Below are 23,178 nucleotides of genomic sequence, written 5' to 3'. Positions count from 1 at the left end.
TGACTCTAACTTTATGTGGTCTGCTATGTGCCTGAGTTCCTGTAGTTCAGCTTCACAATATTACCACTTACTGCTTACATCATGGGATATGTCTGAGGGAAGAAATTTCACAACATGACTTGTTGCAACAGCGGCATCCTGTTACAGTATCACACTGAAATTCTGTGAATTCTTTAGAAAGACTTATTCTTTCACAAATGTTTGTGAAGGCAGACTGCATGGCTTAATGCTTCATCTTATACCCATGGCAATACGACTGAAAACACCTGAATTCCGAGATTAAGGGCAAGGAAGTAGTACCCTAGTTCGAAATGACAAGTGAAAAACTGTAAACCAGAATCAGAATAACTATGTGAAGAGTTAAATAGTTTTACCTAGCCCTCATTTGTTTGCGCAGTTCAAAGAAACTTTAGAGATTGTTCTGGAGTTAAACAAACCAACACTGATATAGACGTTTAGCATATCCAGTCTGACTGTGTGAAATGTTTTTATGTAACAGCAGATACTTTAAATAAATGTAGGATAACCTGACGTCTCTCTAGCATTTCCAAATTAAAAGAATCCTAAGTATCCAACATTTTAAATCTTTATACTGTATGTTTAACAAGACTCAGTGAAAAAACATAATGTGTAATTTGATTTATTGTAATCTTTGCTTTATAAAAAACAACAACAGTAGATGCAGAAAAAGAAAACCAGCCAAGTATAAATGCATAATTTCACAGTACAAAGTACAAATTTCAAAATCCCCACCATGAAGGTGCATGAAAGGCTGGAGCGTTAGAAGTGAATTAACCTGACCCCACGAAAACATTCGTACCCCGTTTTTGTTATATACAAGTAATCCAAGCTAAATAGAAATCCTGGGGTGTTTCTGCTGTATCGCTGTAAAAGTCAGGTCAGAAACGTGTTGTTTTCAAGACTACAAAGTGTGCAGCTGGCTCTTGTTCTTCTTTCTGCCAACAAAGTGTCCCAGTTGTTTCTATGAACTCTGTCAGACAGGTGAGAAACACAGTCCTGTACTTGTGCTAGAAGCGTCATCAGTGGAGTCTAAAAAGGCCGCACAGGAGAAAGCCAGTCACATTTGGTTACAGCAAGTTAATAACAGATTAATAACCAGCAGCTAGTAAAAAAGCACAGACCAAAAACAGAATTATTATGACTGTCTAGATAAAAACAACCTGTGGCTTCAACAAGCGAATTCACTGAAACCATAACTTAAATGCCAAAGTGAAACTGTCACACAACAAAGAGGTAGGGTGAAACCTCCTGTCAATAAAATTTCTAGGGATAAGAATTTTTCATAGTTTGAAACCAAATGCATATCAGAAATTTCACAAAAACATACCGACTCTGGAAATTTGTCTAAAAAACACTGTGTGAATACCCAAACCTAATTTAAGATCTTACAGAATATCTTTATGTTCCTCTTCAGAGTTGTTCTGAAAATGCATTTTATTTAGCTTAAGCTTGGTTGTTAGTAAAGCTGCCCATTTGAGTTTCCTCCACTGTCTGAAAGATCAATTTTACACAGAGTAAAACAACACAAAAGCAAAGGTAAACTGTTAGAGAAGACACATTGCTCTGTCACAAGATAAAACTTGCTTCTGTACTGAAATTTACTGGCTGAAGTTAGGAAATTAGGCAGCAAGACAAATGAAAAACAGGTCTAAGCTAACTCATTAAAATCTAATATTAAAAAACTAAATGTAATATTTATGTAGAACATTATTTACACATGAACGAAATATATTGTGATGGGTCTCATGTAGCATTACCTGTTGAAGTTTGTCTTACACAGTTTCAACTGGCACACTGGGTTACTGTGAAATGACTCTAGGAACATGTTTTTATATAGTCAATGAATTCTGCACAAAAATAAACCAAAATAATAATCATGTGAGAATTATTTAAATCTGTGATTTAAAAAAATGCTGTGATTTGTACCAAACAGTCAGAAATTGATTTAAGTTGCGTCAAATGTAAAAATTCAGCAGGCATGTATTTTCCGCACTAAAAAACACAAACAAAAAACAATCAGATGCACTTTCCATGGCATCGTACCGTGCAAAACTATATTTGGTCCAATAACGACAGATCAAATTTCAACATGATAACAGATTACTGCTCCGGCTCTTTTCTTTTAATCTCAGGTGACTTCCAGTACTGAAGGCACTGAATTCATGTCTGGTTGGGAATTTACCTCAAAATCATTATCAACCCCTTTACAGTTAAGCAATTTTCTGGAATAGAACTTGAATGATTTTGATTTTTACTTGAAGAGACCTGAACCTACCTGAAAGCTGCAAAATACCTCAAACCAGGCAGCACAAATTTCAGTAAAATATCATGAATTCCTAATTATTTAATTTTATTTATTTAAACTGTGTTTTTTTTTTATTCTTATAAGGGAATGCTGATATCAAAACAGGTACCTTTAAGGAGGATACAAGAAGAAGGACTCAAAAGGATTTAGGATAACATCATTCAAAGATATATATAAATACATATATATTACTATTAAAGAATTCTGGATCTTGTTTTCGTTATATATATGTAAAACGAAAAAAAGATCCAGAAGTCTTTAATTATAATCTGTGTATAGCTTTCAAGTGATGCAATTGATGACATCATGGGTGTTTTTTTTAAAATTGGTCTTTTTTTCCATCTTGTTTCCCTGACATTCAGTGAAACTGCTTGTTGTAACTTGTCCACATCATGAGACTGAAATATTCCCTAAAGATGCACAGTCAAAAAGTGTTTGATGTTGATGAAGTGTTTTTCCACCTTTCCCCAGTAAATTACTGGACATTTCAGGAATTAAGAAAGTTATGTTTTTATTTATTGTGTAAACTAAACACTGAGCATTGCGGTCAACTTGCCAGAGTGGCAGTTACAGCTCAAACAGATGATTTTTTTAAAAGTAGATGCTTATTCTCATGCTTCCTTTTCTTTTCTGTCTTATCAATTCGTCCATGTTTAAATGACCTAAAAATGGACAGATTTGTGAGTATAGAGTATAGAAATAGAAAGACACAAAAGAAAAGCAGTTTACAAGCATGATGATTACAAGTGTGTGTGTGTGTGTGGGGGGGGGGGGGGGGGGGGGATAGCAAAAAATAAAGACGGCAGTCCTATTTTAGTTTCACAGTGAATGACTTTTTCTGAATCATACAGTCACCACAAGATGCTTAGTGAGAGAGAGAGCGAGACGGCAGAGAGAGGAAAAAAAAAACAAAAAAGTCCAGACACCGTGTGAAACCGAAAGCAAGAACATGAGAATATATAGTGTTTGTGAGTGCCAGTAAAGCATGAAATTATCTTGCTGCGAGTGGCACTACACCACTACTCACTACTCCTCCGAGGTAAGCCCATGTTACACTAGTTTACAAGAGTCTGAGGGTGTTTGTGTTTTTCTGATAGATATCAATATCAATATCTATATATGTATATATATAGATATTGATATGTGTGTGTGTGTCTGTGTATATATACATACATACATACACACACACACACACACACACACACACACACACACACATATATATATATATGTGTGTGTGTGTGTGTGTGTGTGTGTGTGTGTGTGTGTGTGTGTGTGTGTATATGTGTGTATGTATGTATATATATACAGTGTGTTTATGTTTGCTTAATGACTGTGCTGTCTTAATGTACATTGAACTGGGAGATCAGGGAACTGTTATCCTTCCAGTTAATAAGTGATTGACTGACTCAGCATGAAGACTGTTTTGCATCGAGAACATATGTAACAACAAAAAGAAGAAACTTTTTTTTAAAAAAGGAAGATTTTTGTTTCTTTTTTCTGCTGATTAATTACAACTGAGTCAGGAAACCTGAAAGGGACAAGACATACAACGCTTCTAATTACATGATTCCTGCAGTGGCAACCACCTGCTGAAGTCAGTTTTATCTGTACTCAAGAGATTTGACTTCAGGTCTTTGCACAGACACTTTTAGGTGCAAGGCTGAAAAAGAAGAGGACATAGAAAAAAAGAGCTTCCTTTTCACAGTTTAACCATTTATTGGAATTTAAGAAAGAAAGCATATGGATGTCATGTGGCAGGGGATGACAGATGAGGCGTGGAATTTCTTAGAGAAATGTTGTTAAATTTCCCATCTGCCATATTCATTTTCTTCAGAAGTGTTACTTTCTATACATAGCAATTTTACAGGAAGTCCAAGTCAGCTTATTTTACTTAATCGTTGGGAGTTTAAGCAGCTGCACAAATTGTTCGTTCATTAGTTTATCCCATGAAGGCGCACGTGGTCGCAGATGATTTCTAACCTATAACTCTGGTCTTGTCTCCGATGTTTCAGATGGCTGTTTGGAAAGCCCTCTTCCTCCTCTTTTGTATACTGGACTGCATGGAGCAATCCGCCTCATTACCAGTTGCTCAGACTAATTCCCTGTATCTTAATTGCTTCAAGCACACAAGGTCCACTCGAACTCGTGTGCAACAGCTGCTAGGGAAATATGTAAGTACTAAATTTAGTTCTACTCCATGGTCTGACACTAGTTGTTTTTTTTTTTTCTCAGCTTAAACTTATAAGTTATTGTTTTGTGTAATATTTATAGAAGGAGCAGCAGCTGGGAAACGGGCAGTTTGAGGACAGAAGCCGACACTTGAAGGATCTGCCCTCACTTTCCACAGAATTCTATCGGTGGATTAATCTGACGGTTAGTAAGTCCCTCTGTGTTTCAAAACACTTTCATAGAAAATCATTCTCTGATTAACTTTTGGTGTTATTCTGAGAATTTCTTGTTTTGACCTTTTCCATTATGAGGAGAACAAAAAAACAAACAAAAAAAAAGAAAGAAACCTGATGACTCTGTCAGAAGGTTTGCTTTTACAGAATAAAAATGCTTGTAAAAATTTGCATGGAATTCCCCTTTTTGAAACTTCAAGCACAGATGGGGTTGTGCAACGCTTCATTATGTAATCATGTGCTTGTCACTTGTGCGTTCAGGAGTGGGAACGACTGCATGCCGCTTTCTGGGACATGAAAACCTACTGGAATATGCTGGAGTGGAAGAGAATACAGCTGGAGAACGAGGAGAAAGATCAGAAGATGGTGCAGGATGCTCGGACAACTCTAACTCAGAACATCAGACACATTCAGCTGGACTTGCGGGACCTGATTAGCCAAGTTAGCACTCAGGTATCAACAGTCTTTTTACTGAAATCCACCCACATTTCATCATCCCCCTTCCCTGTGGAGGAAGTGACATCAAAAATGGTCTGATATAAGATTTGTTTTGCTTTCTCCTCTAGATGAGCTCTTTGAGAAGCTCTTGGAAAAGGCCAGCAGCTGCTTTGGCACAAACACGCCTGAACCCAGCAAGCAGGTCCAGGACAGTATGGGACAGCCGAGTGGAAGGTTACATCATCCTGAGGGATCTGGACCTTTACCTCACCAAGCTGGCAAGAGACTTTCTTTTACTGGCTACGAAAATACAGTCATGACTCAAAACTGAAAAAAAGACAACACACACACACACACACACACATGCGCACAAAGTCAAAGAGAAAAAAGGAAGAAATAGTTGAACTGACTCTCAGCACTTTGATCAAACTGGAAAGATTGTGATAGTTTTCATTCAAGTGTTTTTATTAACATTTCGCGAGGGGCTCTGATTATTGCGAGTCTGCTTTTTATTCCTTCTCATTTTAAGGGCTTTCTTGGGTATTTCCCAGAGTTTCTGTCTCACCTCTGACTGTAAGTTAGACATGAGCTTTCAGAACGGCGAGAACGCTTCCCAACATCCTGTTTTTCCACCCACGCCCTCGATCTAGTGGACTTTCCAAAGATATTTTGCTATTTATTGAAATATTTATTACAATGCTATTTATTTCAAAGTGGTTTATTTTAATTCTCTTGCAATATGTAATACAGTGTTTTACAGAAGACATTTTATATTTGATAAATATTTTGTATTTTTTTCAATAAAGAGTTACAGCATTTGAAATGGCGACTACTTCATGTCTTAATTTTCATCTTTGGTTATCAATAGTTAATGCAACACTGAAGATAATCTTGTTATAATGAAGATGTACAGAATATGAATCAATAAGCACTCTGTCGGGCATGTTTTGTATTCTGTGGTTTTCTCCTGTAAGCTGCAAACTGATCAGTTAGCTGGTTTTCTGTGTCTTCATGTGGCGTTGATCTGAGGGGCAGTCTGAAGAGTGAAATCAGATCGAACACAGTCAGCTATCAAATGTTTTTGGTATCAAAACACCCCTCCCTGTCTGCAGGCTCCCCACATGATATCAGAGCAGCCGCTGACTCACCACTAGCAAATGTCCTCGTCTGCCTTTGGTCACTTTCAGCTCTGCGCCCCTCACAAAATCAATTATTCCTTCCTTGCCTCGGGCCACAGTAAACTGGATGCTGCGTGCCAAGAACAGATGATAAGATGGACTGATGGTGACCACCACACAGAAGCAGTCAGTCTGAATCTTACCTGCCCGGGTTGATGTTGACGTTGCTGGTCTTGTTGGCCATCATGGCTAATTTTGTTACCAGCTCGATCGAGTGGCTGCAGTGCAGCAGCAGATCCCCCTGTGGGAGAGACAGCAGGCTTTAGAGTGGCTGCATGGTTGCTTTATTCCACACAGGCATGACTGTTGTGTCCTACTGTACCTTCTGTTTATTGTCCTCCCTTGTGATGTGAAGAACACACATCCCATCACTGAGAGAGCTCAAAGCGATATCTGTTTCAAGAAAAAACACAAAACAAATCACTAAACGCACACTGAACAGTCACAATGTGCATAATGGAATACCTAGCAGTGTTGTGGTGACCTCCTGAACTGTAACACGAAGCCATTGCAAAAGTGCCAGAAACCTTTAATAGCAACTTGAGGCTAACTCCAAAAGCAAGTTATTCCCCGTAGACTCCGATCTTAAAAGTCCCCAACTTTACAACATCTTTTACAGTCTGGTGAAAAACAGTTTTGATCTCTGTGGATAGTTTTCCCCTATGATAACAACTGTATGGGGCAAATCATTCTTAGCTGATTCATATGCACAGCGGAGTTAAGTCTGTGACCGTTATGAGTAACGAGTGTTCCTGCAGAGGCAGCTGCTGTAGTCAACAGCTGCCTGCTAGACATCCCCTCTGTTGATTCAAGTCTGCAGAGAATTATCTGACTCATAACGACTTCCCATGTAAAGCCCATCCACGAATTTGTGATAGTTTTTATTACATTGTTTTACAGCACTAATTAGAATACGTGCGTGAACTTGAACCTGTATAGTTTGCTAGCAGTAGCTGATAAGTTCACAGTCCACTTTATCATCCAGATATGGAAACTTCTGCTTGAGAGTCTCTAGAGACTGAGCTGAAGTTTCCAGAAAAAGCCGTTTAGATTTTGTGACCGCAGATGGACGTTTAAAAAAAACAGAAGAAGCAGGATTTAAAACTGTAAAGATTCCTCCCTTACAAAAAATATGCATTTACAAGTGATGAATTCAAGAACATTATCTCAATAACTATCTCAATATACAACATTTGTAAAACTGTCCCCTTCTCAGGGCTGGTTTTCACCTCTCAGAGCTGTGTAGTCGATCCTCTGCTTGATTTTGGTCTTGTCCACCAACACAGCAAAGGTGTTAGTGAGGAGCAGCTGGCGAGGGCGTGGCTTGAAACCCCTTTTGTCATACTTTATGACTGAAACACCGTACTGAAAAGGACAAGGAGACGCATTACTCCATAGCAGCATTTATTATCGCCATCAGGCTTTAAACAAAAAAAAAACAAACCCTACCTGCACTTTGTCATTGCCCAGAGTCTGGACGACTTTGAGACTGATTTGCTCACGTTCTGTATAAAGCAGTAGAAATGCTCTGTGAATTTTTTATGCTTGCCAGTGGGTGGTGGATAACAAGTGCAAAGACAATGAATACATAAACGTGTACCAAGCCTGGAGTCCAAAAACAGCTTTCCAACACTCTGAGGGTAGCTGTCTTTCTGATCCTTGAAGATCTCACTGGCTACAACCTTCTGCATCATCTAGAGGACAAACAAAAATCAAGTGAGATTTAAATAAAGATTAAAACAAAACAACTAAATGAAAGCCAGTCAGCTGCAATCTGACCATCTTGCAGGAAAATACAACAACAAGATAACAGGTAGACCATCTTCTGTTATCAGTGTACCTGCTTCTTCCATTCGGGCTGGACTCTCCAGCAATACTTTGTGACCATGTTCCGCATGTGCAGCCTCTGCAGGTGCTCCGATGCCTGTAGGAGACCAAAGAATTAACAATGCAGACTATCTATTCAAATATCATATTATCTGTGTGCAATGATCTTAGACAGCGGGGGGACTCAATTTGAATGTGGGGTTTTTGCACCTCATCGAGAGACGGAGGAGGTGTCGGCCAGGATTTGTCCAAAACACTCTTGGGCAGGTTTTTGCGTAGATTTTTCAAGAAAGAGTAACGAACGTGATCCAGGAAATAGTCATTCTCAGGACCGTATTCCCCATGACGGTAGATGAAGCCTTTAATGAACCTGGGAAAAAAAATGCAAAAATCATGATGGAAATTATTATATTTTGCAAAACACAGCACCAAAAACTAGACGCCAAAAAAAAGTTTCATTCAAGCACCTGCGAATTAAGTCAGCAGCCTGGCGACGCCTTTTAGCTCTCCTGCGTGCTTTCATCCCTCGCCACCCCGACTGGATCACTATCACTATATATATATACACACATGCACGTATAAACACCAAGACAGCTCTTATACTCAGCCAAAGAGAACACCCCAACGTTAGTGCAGCAGACATATAAAGTCAGTTTAGACCCACAAAGGAATGCTGGGGAAATGAAACAAAGCTGTATTGCAGATTTATGCATTTGTACCAAGCAGGTAGGGCCAATGTAACAATACTATACAAACACATTAAACACTTGTATATTCTCATTTTAGGGGCTATTCTTTAAGGAGAAAGGTGGCAAAGTATGAGAGCGCCAACAGCTGGAGGTGGTCTGACCTGCACGTCTGATGCGTTGGTACTTGGCCCTCTCTCTGTAGCCTCTCCATGATGTCTGCAGGGTCAGTGCTGAAACATGAGGAATATAGTTTTACTGCGTACCTTATGATTGTGTTTAAAATGTGTTCATTTTGATGATTAAAGTCAGGAGCTGTTTCACTAAAACCTCCCAAAAAGCTGAAGCTTCACATCTTTGACACTCTAAACTCATTAGAAGTGTGTTTCATGAATATTTGCATCACTACCTTATATTTTATTTCAGTTGTGACGCCCTCAGTTTGATAATCCTTGCTATTGCTGCTTACCTATCTCTGGCTTTTTCGCTTCTAGAGCATCTTCAGTATTGAAAAGAGTTTTTGGAAAACGGATGAAGATTTTTGATCTGCAGAAAGCAGCCAAAAAAAAAAAAATTGTGATCAACACAAAATCAGTGTGCCTTTCAATGGACACTTATTGCAATGAAGTGTGATTAAATGCCTTGCATACAACATTAAACAAGTTACCTCCCCAGTTTGTACTCTTCATCTTTGTATCCCAGGTGCTTAACCAGTGTCAAAACTCCGTCTGCGAGTCTGCCATGCCAGTTGGGCCACGTCTCAGGACACAGGGGCTTATACCTAAGAGCATTTATGAACGGTTACAATAAAAGAAGAATGAACATAAAGTAAACAGCCACTGCAACTGTGAACTACCGCTGCAGGAAGGCTTCAAAGCGCCGACGATATGCAAAGCCAGCTCTCCTGACCCTCAGGTTTTCCATCAGGCCCAGGTACTTCACCTGATGTCGAACCAGAACTTCATCAAACCTTCCTGCAGGGACAGAAACCGTATTTATTAGTAACAAAGAAATATTTCTGGCCAATGATATGAAACGCAATCCAAACAGCAGGATAAGCTTCATTACATACATTAAGAAGCTGGGGGTTTTATTTATTTGAAATAAAAAGGACATTTTTATTAAAAAAGTTGCGACTAAATCAAAATTCCTTTTGTTAGATTAACTTATAACCTTCTGTAATCACATGCTAGTTTGTTGTTGAATCAAACAAAACACATCTTCCACCTTTACTATTAGAGTGTTTAAGAAGGTATTTCCTTTTCTGAGAGGTTTTGATTGAGAACGGGAAACGTAAGAAAAGAATTAGGTCAAACATAATTAGTTTATGAATCACCAACTAAACATCATTTCTAGTTCACTGCCGTGTGACAAAACTGAGAACACAGCAGCCAGTATTAGACGGGTAACCTTTACATTGTTTTTCTTGATCTGTATTTAGGATCTTCTAATAAAGCCTTTATTTGAGACCCGGACCCTCCCAAATAAAAACGCTTATATATCCCAATTAATATGACAGGATGTGAAACATGTACCTGGCTGCTTGGCGTCATTTGGTTTGATACAGCGCACGTAGGATGGCTCTTTAGACCTGAGGATTTCTGTAAGTTTCATCAGGCTGTTTTTGAACTGAGTGGCAGCCTAAATGATCAACAAAAGAAAATTAAATGATGTGAAATTCTCAGAGTGTATTTTCTGTTTTTTTAAATCATGCCTACAAATGATCAACATAGAGAGTGTGACTGATTTGTTACCATCTCTGGGCGTTTCTGGTCTATGACTTCCTCTCTGCGGAAGCAGTGACTTAGGATCTGGTTGTCTGACTGGCACATGACCTGAACAGAGACCAAACCACAAAACCACAAGTCAACATTAGATGTCCCCCCTCTTCCTCTTCACTCAAGCAATGGCAGGAGACAGAGTGGTTTTCAAAGGTTGCGGTGAGGCTCTACCTTGTCCCTTTTCACTATCCTCACCTCTTTCAGGTTCCTGTTCAGCAAGTCATTGTTCTTGTCGAGGAAACCTGAATGGAAGCAAAAACACGGTGATTGAGGAATAAGCTGCTTGTGAATCATCCTCTCTATGTGTTGTCTCATAACAGGAAATGTAAGTATGAATACGCTATTGATCCAGCCTTAACAGTTTACCATTGACATTGTAGTTGACCTCTCCGGCATAATGCAGCAGTCTGAACTCCTCCCTGCTCATCACCCTGCGAGTCTTTCCATTTGCCAACTTGTGCCTGAAATAAACACACACATATAGATTTACTCACATATATTGTACAGTACAAGTACAAGTCTTTGATATAAGATGATGCTTACGTGACAAAATGGGGATGGCCGCCCACTGTGTCCTCCAATTTCTCTAAAAAGGAGACATCACAAGTTTCTCCGGGCCTTAGGCACTCCTCGTCCTGTAAGTTATTCACGCTATTTAATTTCTCAAAAAGGGAAAGAGAAATAAATAATCAAAGATACAAACTCAACGCTGTTTTACGCACCAGAATGGAGATGATGCCTTTGTGCTTCTCTTCTATCAGGTCACAAATGATCTTGTTGTCAAAGTATTGCACAGTTTCCCACTGCATGTGAAAGGAAAGAATGTAGTTTTAGCATCGAAATTCGATATCAATAGTTGTTTCACACTGACTACGCAATTAGCAGCTGTACTCACTGCAATTCCTTCCGTCTCATATTCTTCCTGCTCAGATCTGAGGGTCAGCTCTATAAACAGCTGCTGGAGCTTCTCATTGCAGTAGTTGATGCAGAACTGCTCAAAACTGCAGGCGGGAAACTCGTTTTAAAACAGAACAAAACTACCACACATTGCAGGGACACTGAAGGCTACTTTTGACAGCGAAACCGGTTGACGAACTGCGCTAAGAAGCAGATGACGGTGAAGAGGAAAAGAATATAATCCATACCTGTTGTGCTGCAAGACCTCAAAGCCATAGATGTCTAGAAGCCCTATAACTGAGGAACCTTTGCTGCTGTGGTAGATTTCATCCTGCACAGCATATACAGTGCACATCATTCAGACAGAGATAGAAGACAACAACGGCCTCACAATAAGATGGAGGAATTTCTCTTGTTATCTTTAAGTTGTTATGAGTGCTGCACCTTAAGAGCCAGCGACTGGTTGATCTTCTCCACCAGCCACGTGAAGGTCCGGCCATACACAGCCTTGGCTAAGGCGTCACGGGCAGCCTCCGCTTGCTCAAAATTTAGCGGGGTGATCATCTGCATAAACATAAAAACAGCCCAGTAAAAACATGTGCATCGAACAACTGAAAACCTGAGGAGTGATGATGAAAAGATGATGACCTCCTCTCCCTTGGCTGTGAGCTTCTTGTGAGTGAGTGCCTCCCTAAGGGCTGAGCCATCGACACCCAGCAGCTGGAGAACAACAACACATCTGCTCTCAGTCAGGCTGTTTTGTAAGATTTCTAAGCATATTTAAACATCTGTCAATACTAGCGGGATTGTACTGACCCTTGCAAGATTAGAAATCTCAGTGGTGATATAGGTTTCACCTTCCTCCCCTTCCCCAAACTGCGTGTTTCCCAGATGGAGAACACTGGCGATGATATTCAGCAATTTCTGACGCGGGAGACAGAAAGAGCAGCTGGCAACAACCTCACAGATGAACAATTTGCTTTTCAAATGCGTCGATGATGATGTAGTGTTCAGAATAGCATTATTTATACCAAAACTGTCAGAAAAGAGCTCATTAAGGATTCCAGTGTTGCAATGATATAAAATGATTTTAACATGGTAAAACTCTGACTGTTACTGACCTGCACTTCTTCTTCTGTGAAGCCAATGACAGGAAGGGCCTTCATCACAACCTTCCAATTATTCTTGTCACTTATGGAGCTGACTCTGGGACAGTTGCCCTGAAAAAAGAAACAATTTAAAACGATGCTAAAACTAATGGTGCAGACAATTTGTAATTCTTGAAACTGCGCGACACACACCTTAACCAGATAGCGGTAGTTCTGGGGGTTTCTTTCCAGGTTCAGTGTGTTGAGTTGGTCATCTTCTCCTCCATCCAGAAGCTGATAGAAGATGTGGAAGTTTCTCTCGCCGTGGTTCTGATGTACTACACGAGATTTCTCCAGCAGGTAGTTTAAGATGTGACCACCCACCGGTGCCCCCTTGAAGAGGTTACACAAAAAGATGAGAGCTGAGAGCAACTATTAAAGTTTTCTTCTAGAGTTGTTGCTTTTCGATGCTATGATGACTGATATGATGTTATCCAATATATCAGTTTTAGCGTTTACCCTAAAGTCAAACTGAACATCCATGTATTTCCCAAAGCGGCTGGAGTTGTCATTCCTTAGTGTTTTTGCATTGCCAAATGCCTTTGTAAAAAAACAAAAACAAAAACAAAAAAAACACAGGAAATTAGAGAGAGGAAGTGAAATTAAAAGAAAGAATGCAACATAAAATCCCACAAAAATCCCATATAAAAATAACAGATAAGTCAGATACAGGCTGCAAATACAGGCTAATCAGCTTGAAAAGCCTAATTTTTAAATACCTCCAGGACAGGGTTTGACTGTAGCAGGCGGTCACCAAGTGCTGCCATATGATCATTAGTGGGGCAGGTGACAGCGTAGTAGAGGAGGATCTTCTTGGAGGCCTCTGTTTTACCTGCTCCACTTTCGCCTGATATGAGTATACACTGGTCTTTTCTCTCGGTCCGCATGGCCCGGTAAGTGTTGTCTGACAAGGCATAGCTGAGGAAAAAACAAAAATGCAGGTTCAGCTACAGATCAACATGCAGGTAAAACACAGCAGTGGAATAAAGTCACACAAAAATCAGCGTAGATCCAGAAAACCCAAAGCAAATACAGAGAGGTTGTTGTTCCATCTGCAGTAATTTGTATTTGGTAGTAGGGATCTGTTATGGGACCTCCCTGACCATATGTGTGCATATGTGGAAAGCTTAAGGTAGGGAGAGCAGTAAGATTACTACTATGATTATAAGTAGCTAGGGTGGGTTTCCAAGCAGCTTGTAAGGGTTGCTGCAGCTGTAGGGAGCTAAAATAATTTAAATAGCAAGATGAGATTTACGGATATGTGCAAAAAGCAAGCTCAGATCAGCCAACTTTACATAAAGCCACTTTCAGCTACTCTGTTATTCACAAATGGTTGGCACAGCGAGTAGCTCCACATGATTAATTTTATAATCACTTTATAAATAATATATAATATTTAAAAAATATCAGATTTAGTTCATAATTATCTGCTCATGTGATTTTCTTTCTTCTCATCCTGACTGAATATTTAGGGTTTTTTGAGCTGTAGTCAGACAAAAGGCAAAAACTGAAGCAACATTTAGTTTTTGTTTGGTGTTTATCAAACTGAACCATTAATAAAAAAACGCCTGAGGAGCCTGAAGTGACTCACATGTGAGGCGATATTTCGTAGAAGCTGACCCCTCTGTAACGATCCATCTGCTGCTTGGAGTAAATCTCTAGCTCTTTGTACGGGTTCATCGACACCAACACTGAGCCGATATACGTCTGACATCAAACACAGGGAGTAGACACCACGTTCAAGTTATGGCTTATCACATCACGGGAAATGTTTTAGAAAATAGGAAGAAAAATGATTACATAAATGAGGTTTTCTCTGAAGCGCCGCCGCAGATTTTCTATGAAGGCTGCCTCGCTGTTGTAGTTTTCCAGCAAGACAAAGTCCTGCACCCCAACCCTGTCCCGGGCAGTCAGCGCACCCTCCATGACCAGACGCACTCTTCCCTCAATGTCCACCTCCTACACAGAAAAGGAGAAAAAGAATCGTTACAAACGTACATGGAATGTGAATTTCTCTTCATTCTTGAGTCACTTCCTGCCTTAAATGGCAATCGAAGACAGGTTTTTAATCTTTCTTATAAATATCTAACATAAGCAATTACATGCTGCTGACAAGCAGGGGGCACAAAAGGACAATTCATATTTCCAGCTTCACCCAGCAGTAAACAGGTTAATACGCAGCGCACAAGAAAACAATAATTACCACATGATTTTGATGGCACGATATTTATTTCAAAACACTTTCAAAATGCCAGGGCAAATGAATCAGGCCTAAATCCCCCAAGCGGCGCTCTCTAAAGTTTACAGAGTGCTTCTTGGCTGTGGAAACAAGTCCTGCAAGTGCACAAAGAAGAACAGTTCCACCAAGCATGCCAAGATTAAACAAAGAAGTAATTTAAGGAATCCTAATGATAAACAGACAGGATAGACTCCTCTATTTTTCGACAGAGACAGTGTATTATCATGTGTGTACACAGTACACAAAGTTTTATATCACCAGATGGGGTTTAACTAGAAAAATGTGTGTACATGTCAACCCCACTGTGAAGATAAACATCGTAGTGGAGACAGAAACGAATTACTAGAGAAATTCTCATGCCCTGAAGTCAGATATAACATACACACAACAACATGCAGCATCATGCAAAGAGATAAAAGAAATGTCAGCAGTCATTACTTACTGATGAGAAATATCCAGAAAAACACTTGAGCGTATATTAAATGCACAATATACCACAGCCAGACAAAAGGTGCTCTATGTTCGGTATCAAAGGCTCATTTAAGAAACAAGCCCTACTCTTTCACATTCATAAAATACAAGCAGTAAGTGGAACAAAGGGGTTAGACTTCCACAGGACGTTTGTTTTTCTTGAACGCAACAGCCTCTCGAGGGTCTCATTTGGCCGGCCAACGCTGCTAAAAGGTCATTATCTCTGACCACTTCATGCAGGAATATCCTTAAAAAAACAAGAGGACAACAATGGATGACAGCCAAGAAGTGAACGCAAAGAAGTCACCGCACACTTCCACTGCAGCCCCTCCTCTCTGCTTCACCTCGTATTATTGTTTTCCCACTTGCAGGTGGGCTTCCTACAAAAAGCAATTACTGTTCAAAGTCAGATTTTCCAAAAGGATATGTCTCAAGAATTTCAGGGTCAGATTTAGGGCATGCTTTCAGTGATTTTGATGCAATTTGACATTCTACTCATTCTACTCATATAAAGACAAGCAATGAGCAGTGCAGACAAAAACTTATCCTTGCAGTACTTTTAACAAAGGGGGTGCAATGATGTAGCAGGTTTTCAGTTTTCAAATGTTCTGCAACAGCTGTAATGAAAAGTGCCTGGATAACACTTGTTAGGTTACAGTCAGTGTATGAGGTTGCAACTCATCACATTCTGTACAGTGTCACGGGGTCTGCCACATTATTGTGAAACTCAAGAGTTCATCTCAGTGTGTTCTCTCGCTGTAGATGACTGGACCACAGTTGAAGCTCTGGGCTTTAAAGGACTTGCTTTGCCTAAAGCTTTCATTTCAGCTTCCTTAGCCCTCATACCTTAAGAGTTTCTGTGCTGTGGAGTAGCTGCTGTGCTCAGAGTACCTGCACAGTGTCCAGCTTGAATTTGTAAGGATCTTTTTCAAGTTATGTGTTTTTGCTTTCTTTCATTACAAGATTTTTGTCAACTTTATTGATCAGAGGCCTCATTCAGTACTCTTCTTTGATACCAAAATCAGAAAGATTGCTACCACTCGTGTTGGAGGTAATATGTGGTTCAGTTACGTTAAGGGCTATAGCTCTGGGATGGAGATTTAACCAGAATCAAGTGTAATCCCTGTAGCTTTGTTTTCTGTGAACTGACCTGAGGCCTCCTTTTTACAGCACCTTGAGTGTGATCTAGCTGATGGTGCATGAGAGCTTAATGTAGGATTTGACTCTGAGTATCAGGGAACTTCTGTGAAATCTGCAGGTTTGTGGGTGCAGCTGCAGCTGCAGTAAGAAAGTTAACAGCAGGACTTGGCCCTAGGCCTCATGACTAAGCTCTGCAGGGCCAACTTCATTTCGGATTGTCTTCCTTATAAGGCATGCCCCACCACTCTGTCCCAGGGATAAGCAGCAGTGGTACCATGGTGGGCTCCTGACCAAAGTTGTGCCAGCAGGGATATAATGGAAAAATAGTGTTTATGTTTTTTTTTTCTTTTATCCGGACTGCTTGAGTTAAGGCTTACACAAAACCCCAAATATACACTGACTCATACACAGGAAAAAAATTCCAAGTGACTCATTGTTCTGTTTTGCTTTTCCCCCTCTGGTGTCTCCATGGCAGAAAGAGGGAATAGGTTGATCGGATATCGACTTTATTGTATCAGTACAGAAAATGCTTAAACATAGCCACAAGTAACCACAAATCGCGAGTAGGTGGGCCGCAATAAAAAGGAAAATAAAACAACGAGCATCATGGACCTTACCCTGGCTTGGTACCTCATCCTGTCCTGTTGTTGCTGGAAGAAGGTTGAACTGGTGGTTCCCCCTCAGGCTGGTGCTCCTCCTCCTGTCTCACAGACTTCTTAAACGCAGCTTCTCATCCACCTCTGCCCATGGGCAACACAATTAGGCAACTTTACGTCTTACCCTTCGGTCACTTTCTCTGTTTCTCTCTGCCTTGGCGTCTCTTCCGTCACGTCTTTGCGCTTCCTTGCTTGACTCCCCGGTGCACACACACTTAGGCCAAAACTCAAGCGGCTCCTCTTGTTTGCACCTTCAATTCATCTTGTCCATGACAGGTCAAAGTAAATCACCGCCTCTCCGTGATTCCCTGTCCTTCCTTCTGAACTATTCTGCATGAAACAAGGGCAGGAACTACACTCACACGTCACTCTGAAAGAAAAAAAAAAAGTCGAGGGAAAGTATGCTGTTGGATAATGAGACAAAAAAGAGGGCCAGAGAAAACAGAGAGTGGAGAGGGTTTGGAAAAACTTGCTAAGAGCCCCAGACTAAAAACATGTAATCACTGTGCAGCTATTAAAAAAAGAAAAAAAAAAACCAGAAATCACATGATTGGCCCTTAGGACATTCTTTCCTTCCCTCCCTGTTAGTTTGCTCCCTCCCTTTTCTCCCACAAGCCGAGGCAGATTCACATGGGATGTGAATTATGGAAGTGTTTCACCAGCAAGACTGCCTGTCTCCTAGTGGCTGTCATCCACTGCTGACGAAATAACTTACACCATCATAGAAATATCACTCCGCAGATATATTAATATGAAGTGTTACATTCCCCATCTGTTTCCTTTTCCTGGCAACAACCACAACGCAACACATTTTTAACTTAACACTGACTTAACGTATGAGCCGTGCGCATGAATTATCAGATTCCTCTCTTATTATCCTCCCTCCTATTCAAGGCATTTTTTTTATGTGTGTGTGCTTTCAAGGCCACATCACCTTTCTAACAGAACAGCACCCTCCTCTGGTTCCCCACTCCTCATCTTTCCTCTCACTTCACTGTAGCTCAGGCTGTTTCCATGCCACACCCACTTTCACATGCCAGCATCAAATATCCAACAGAGAGGAATCTGAATAATGCTGCCCAGATGGGAAAACCTTTTACATTTTTTTCCCTTCTTACTCTCAATAGTGCTTAAAAAGAGATAAACAGTTTTGTATAAGCAATAAACACAAATACACCAATTTTAAACCAGTCAGCCTCACTTCATAATGCAGAGGTCTCCCTTACGCTATCAGAACAGCTTTGACGCTTAAGGATGTTGATATCAAACCTCAGCCTAGCATGTGCTGTGGTTTTTGATTCTGGGAGTTGGTGGGATTCTTTGTGTCCTGTGTGTTGTGAGGTGCGGCCTCTGTGGTGTGGGCTTGTTCAGCTCATCCCACAGATGAGCTGGATTAGGATGTGGAGAGTCTGGAGGTTGGATGAATGCTGTGGAGTCTGTGATCTGTTCTTAAGGACTATTTGTGGTGTGATGCATTGTCCTGCTGGGGTAAGCTTCTACCACTGAGGAGTGCTATTGTCAATGGAGAGGTGTGCATGCTCTATTTAAATGGCTGGTTCATCTTAAAGCATCATCCACATGGATGCCAGGGCCACATGATTCCCAGCAGAACATTGAATTGTAACAAGAAGATACATTTATCCACTTCACTTATGAGTGGTTTTAACATTATGGCTGATCACTGTATGTCAGCTGGTGTGAGTATTTCTCGTGCTGCCTCCTAAAGTATACAGGAAATACTTCTTACATGAGTACACAGATTTATGCACAACATGTCCTTTGTTTACTCGGTTCTCTCACCGTACCCCCTCCAATTGTGTAGCTCTATTCACTGCAGGTCAGCTTTATATGAAGCACAAAAATAAAAGGAAGTGTGTACAATGAGCTGATAATTGATCATTAAGTTGGGTCATAAAAACCACAGCATATTCTCCTTTTGAAGTCAAACAATGTGGAAATATTCTTTATAGTTTGGTGGCTTGTAAATGATACTTCCTCTTATATGATCATTTTTTTTCTCCAAATACCTCTGTGGTAAAAACTTAATTCCATTTGCAGTATTTAAGCTTACAGAAAAGTCCATTTAAAGCGTTCTTACTATACAGGCATCTGAGACATAATATGCACCAGGCTGACTGCTGGCAGCAAATATCCAAGATACTGAATGTGCAATGACATGCATATGTAAAACATGAACGCACTTTCTCAACATCATCTGCATTTTTCTGCTCCACAGACAGTATACGTAACACTGTCAGGCTCACGCCCAGGAAACTCGCACATATACTAAAGTCAGTGATGAAGAAATTGCAGTTTCATGGCAGAGTCCATTCCCACCTCCTAAGATATGCTATTTTCCAGCTGAGTTGTTTTTCAATCATTGTTCCTATCTTTGTTTAGCAGTTCCTGTAAGAGAGATTTCCTTCCTGTTTCCTGATGTTCAGGATCTTCCTTTATTAGCGGGCTTTGTGTTTGACTGTAATGTGATAAATATTTTTCTAATTATTCATTACATCTTCTATAACTGTATATTAGCGCCTTAAAATAAAGGTTAAGTAATGTGTATTGATGACCTGGGCTCTAATCCTTACCTTAACTAAAATATGTTGACAAGACTGAGCTGATTGACTCAAACTAAGTTCCTCTTACAAACACACCCCTCAACGCTTCACCTCAGATGCCCCACTTCTGTCAAACTCGGTGCTAAAACGCTGTAAAAATATTCTTTTAGCGTCTCAAAAGCAAGTCAAGTGAAGCACATCTCTGCCATTTTTTTCCAGCTGTTTCCCTTTCAGGTAACAACCCTCTGCCTGAGTTCAATTTCAGATAATCACATTATAAACTCAAAAAGTAATTCTGAACATCTGACACATTATGGAAGAAATCCAGAGATCCCAGCCTTCTTGTCACAAGCTGCCTGTCAGCTGTGGAGACGAAGATTTAATAATGTTTTTTTCTCATTTTGTATTTAAGTCGCTCGGGTTTTCTGATTCAGTAGAACAATAAATCATAGAGGAATGGTGTTTTATTTGCTATGGAGGGAAAAGCGGTGTTTCTCTCTTCCCCTCTGTTGCACACACACTATGCATGAATATTATAAATTTAACTAAAACCACGAAGGACATTCTAATATCGTTTGGGTTACCTCGCCTGGCTAACCCAGCTGTTTATTATTCCTCCGTGGGGAACCCTATTGTCCATCTGCACTGAGCTCCATCAGCACCCATCTGCTGTCCCTTTCACCTCACGCTCACCTCCGCTGCCTCTCATCCCCCAGATCTCTGTTACACGACAAAGACCGCTTTATAAATTGACCAAGGTGTAAAACTAAACCCAACAGAAGAAACAAGCTGTGGAATAACTTACAACAATCCAGAATGAACATGTAGTACTGGGTGTAGTAATCTATTTCCTTCAATCTTAGGTTTTTTCACTTTTAATAAGAAGAAAAGGCAACACGAGGATGAATTTCAGTATTTGTAGCTCGCCCTGCGTGATCATTTCACCATAACAAGCATGAGTGTCTTAATATGTTAAGCCTTATTTGATGCCCTAAATTAAAGGAAGGCTTAGGGCTCTGCCTAGTGGTTGTAATATCAATTACAGTGAACAGGCTCCTCTGCTATTATTTTAAAGGGATGGATTACCATTAAATTTGGTTCCCAGAAAGTGAAACCTAATGTTTCGTTTTCTGGGAACATAAAAATACGATTCCAGGACTTTCCCTGAAGTCTACTGGCATTTAAGATCTAGCTCCATGTTTCTTCCAGCTCTGTTGAGCACAAAAACATTCACAGAAGCGTACTAAAGTGCAGTACAAGCAAACATCTAATAGATCACAGAAACACACACAGAGACATATAAATATATTGCACATAAATGTCTGTAATGTAGCATAAACATAAATAAAGAACTATATGCTTACCTGGTCTAAGTTTTTAATCAAATAGAACATAAACATTTTCTATCAGGCTGAACTCCAGAAGAAGTCAGGTCATAGCCACAGCCTCGGTTACTTGTGCAGCTCCAGGCGATGCTTGCAGACTACATCGAGGCTGGCTTGATTTTCTACAGCAGCGGGGACTGAATGCACTCCAGTCCAGACCTGCACAGTCTAAACAGATAGAATTACAGAAAAGCACAGGCACTCTAGACTACAAGGCTGAATTTTTTTTAAAGGCTAAAATCTGTGACCAAAAGAAGACTTCTCTGCAAAGGAAATAGAAAATGTCAGGCCATTTACAGACTCTAAATCCACTAGGAGGCAGTAATGTTAAAGTTAATTGTCTGCTAAAAGTAATGAGATATGACGCAGATGACTGAAGTCAGCCTCTGTCAAAGGTGGAAGACTTGTATTGTACTTTTACTGTAGAAAACAGACCAGCTTATGGCTTCCTGTATGAGTTTCCTTTACTATGTCACAATTTAAATGAATTTTATGTGGTGCACTTTTGGGAAACTCAATGACTCAGTAATGCCAGATCGTACTTTGTCCCTGTTTACTTAGTACGTTTTCTGGGGGTGTTTGCAATGAACAGTGTTCATTGCAAAAAATAAAAAATAAAAAATAAAGTATCGCATCTTATTTCAAACAATTAAAAAATTCCAGGAGCCTGGTAAAGAGCTAGGGCAGCCTGAGGGAGGAGGCTGCATTAAGCAGGCCTGTGAGTTGGAAGGGCAAAACAGCTCCACCACTGAAGAGACTTGATCTGGAAGGTCAAACGTTTGGAGACACCAATTTAATGGTTTTTCTTTAATTTTACTACTTTCTACTTTTTAGACACATACTGAAGACATCAAATATATGAAGCAAGATATATGGAATCATGTAGCAAAGACAAAATGATAAATAACTCTAAATGTGTCTTATATTTTAAATTCCTCAAAGTAGCCACTCTTTGCTTTGTCGACAGCACTGCAAACCCTCGGCCTTCTCTCAATAAGCTTCACGATGTAGTCACCTAAAACGGTTTTCACTTCACAGGTGCGCCTTGTCAGGGTTCATTTGTGGAATTTCTTGCCTTCTTAATGGAGTTGGGACCATCAGTTGTGTTGTGCAGACGTCAGGTTGGTACACAGCTGTCAGCCCTATTTGACAACTGTTAGAATTCATATTATGCCAAGAACCAACCAGCTAAGTAAAGAGAAGCGACAGTCCATCATTACTTCATCATTAAGAACTAAAGGTCAGTCAGTCTGAAAAACTTTGAATGTGTCCCTAAGTGCAGTCGCATAAACCATCAAGCGCTACGACGAAACTGGCTCAAATGAGGGCCGTCCCAGAAAAGGAAGATCAAGAGTCACCTCTGCTGTTGAGGATAAATTCATCCGAGTCACCAGCCTCACATATTGCAAGTCACCAGCACCTCAGTTTAGAGCCCACATAAATGCCACACAGAGTTCCAGTAGCCAACTCCTAGCTTCCACAGTCACCCGACCTAAACCCAATCGAGATGGTTTGGGATGAGATGGACCGCACAGTGACAGCAAAACGGCCAACAAGTGCTCAGCATCTCTGGGAACTCCTTCAAGACCGACTACCCGTCTACCTGAAGCTTATCGAGAGAATGCCAAGAGTGTGCAAAGCAGTAAAATCAAAGCAAAGGGTGGCTATTTTAAAGAATCTATAACATAAAACATGTTTTGAGTTATTTCACACTTTTTTGTTTACCACATATTTCCATAAGTGTTTTCATAGTTTTTATGCCTTGAGTGAGAATCTACAATGTAAACAGTCATAAAAAGAAAGAAAAACCATTAAATGAGATGGTGTGGCCAAAATTTGGACCTGTAGTGTGGGTTAACACACAGATTCTGACAGAAGTCTGACTGTCAGTGTCAGATATGGGCAAGCGGAGCAGGAAAGCGGTGTCCTGGATTGCTGGGATGGCATGGCGGTGGCAGTGGTGGGAGAAGAGCAAGGCTGGGGTGAGCCACTGGGAATCAGACAGTTAAATAAAATAATAAAAGTGTAGAAAATGATGTA

General features: G+C 40.3%; 2 protein-coding genes across 2 annotated transcripts; one reads left to right on the top strand and one right to left on the bottom strand.

The window, feature by feature from the left end:
* Positions 1–3,631: 3,631 nt before the first annotated feature.
* Positions 3,632–17,777, bottom strand: LOC147320399 (unconventional myosin-Ic-like). Its single transcript, XM_086308334.1, has 32 exons — positions 17,154–17,777; positions 14,487–14,645; positions 14,278–14,393; positions 13,406–13,604; positions 13,146–13,226; positions 12,840–13,019; positions 12,660–12,758; positions 12,355–12,462; positions 12,187–12,258; positions 11,983–12,102; positions 11,787–11,869; positions 11,537–11,642; positions 11,364–11,444; positions 11,185–11,276; positions 11,008–11,102; positions 10,837–10,883; positions 10,615–10,695; positions 10,396–10,501; positions 9,717–9,834; positions 9,528–9,641; positions 9,330–9,406; positions 9,025–9,093; positions 8,642–8,726; positions 8,385–8,544; positions 8,188–8,271; positions 7,948–8,041; positions 7,797–7,852; positions 7,577–7,712; positions 6,670–6,740; positions 6,491–6,588; positions 6,318–6,417; positions 3,632–6,205 (listed from the first exon to the last, which is right to left on the bottom strand). The coding sequence occupies exons 1-32, from the start codon at positions 17,169–17,171 to the stop codon at positions 6,179–6,181; spliced, it is 3,132 nt and encodes a 1,043-aa protein (XP_086164460.1). The 5' UTR covers positions 17,172–17,777; the 3' UTR covers positions 3,632–6,178.
* On the top strand, positions 4,333–5,978 carry LOC147320400 (uncharacterized). Its single transcript, XM_086308335.1, has 4 exons — positions 4,333–4,500; positions 4,601–4,702; positions 4,993–5,184; positions 5,298–5,978. The coding sequence occupies exons 1-4, from the start codon at positions 4,333–4,335 to the stop codon at positions 5,487–5,489; spliced, it is 654 nt and encodes a 217-aa protein (XP_086164461.1). The 3' UTR covers positions 5,490–5,978.
* Positions 17,778–23,178: the final 5,401 nt, after the last annotated feature.

This window comes from Aulonocara sp. 'chitande type north' Nkhata Bay, linkage group LG10 (genome assembly GCF_057382095.1).
Source record: "Aulonocara sp. 'chitande type north' Nkhata Bay isolate Kocher_YH1m ecotype deep benthic linkage group LG10, A_spYH_male_GT1.1, whole genome shotgun sequence".
Taxonomy (NCBI): Eukaryota; Metazoa; Chordata; class Actinopteri; order Cichliformes; family Cichlidae; genus Aulonocara; species Aulonocara sp. 'chitande type north' Nkhata Bay.
The sequence above is the reverse complement of the archived record's forward strand: the minus strand, read 5'-3'. Positions and strand labels throughout refer to the sequence as shown.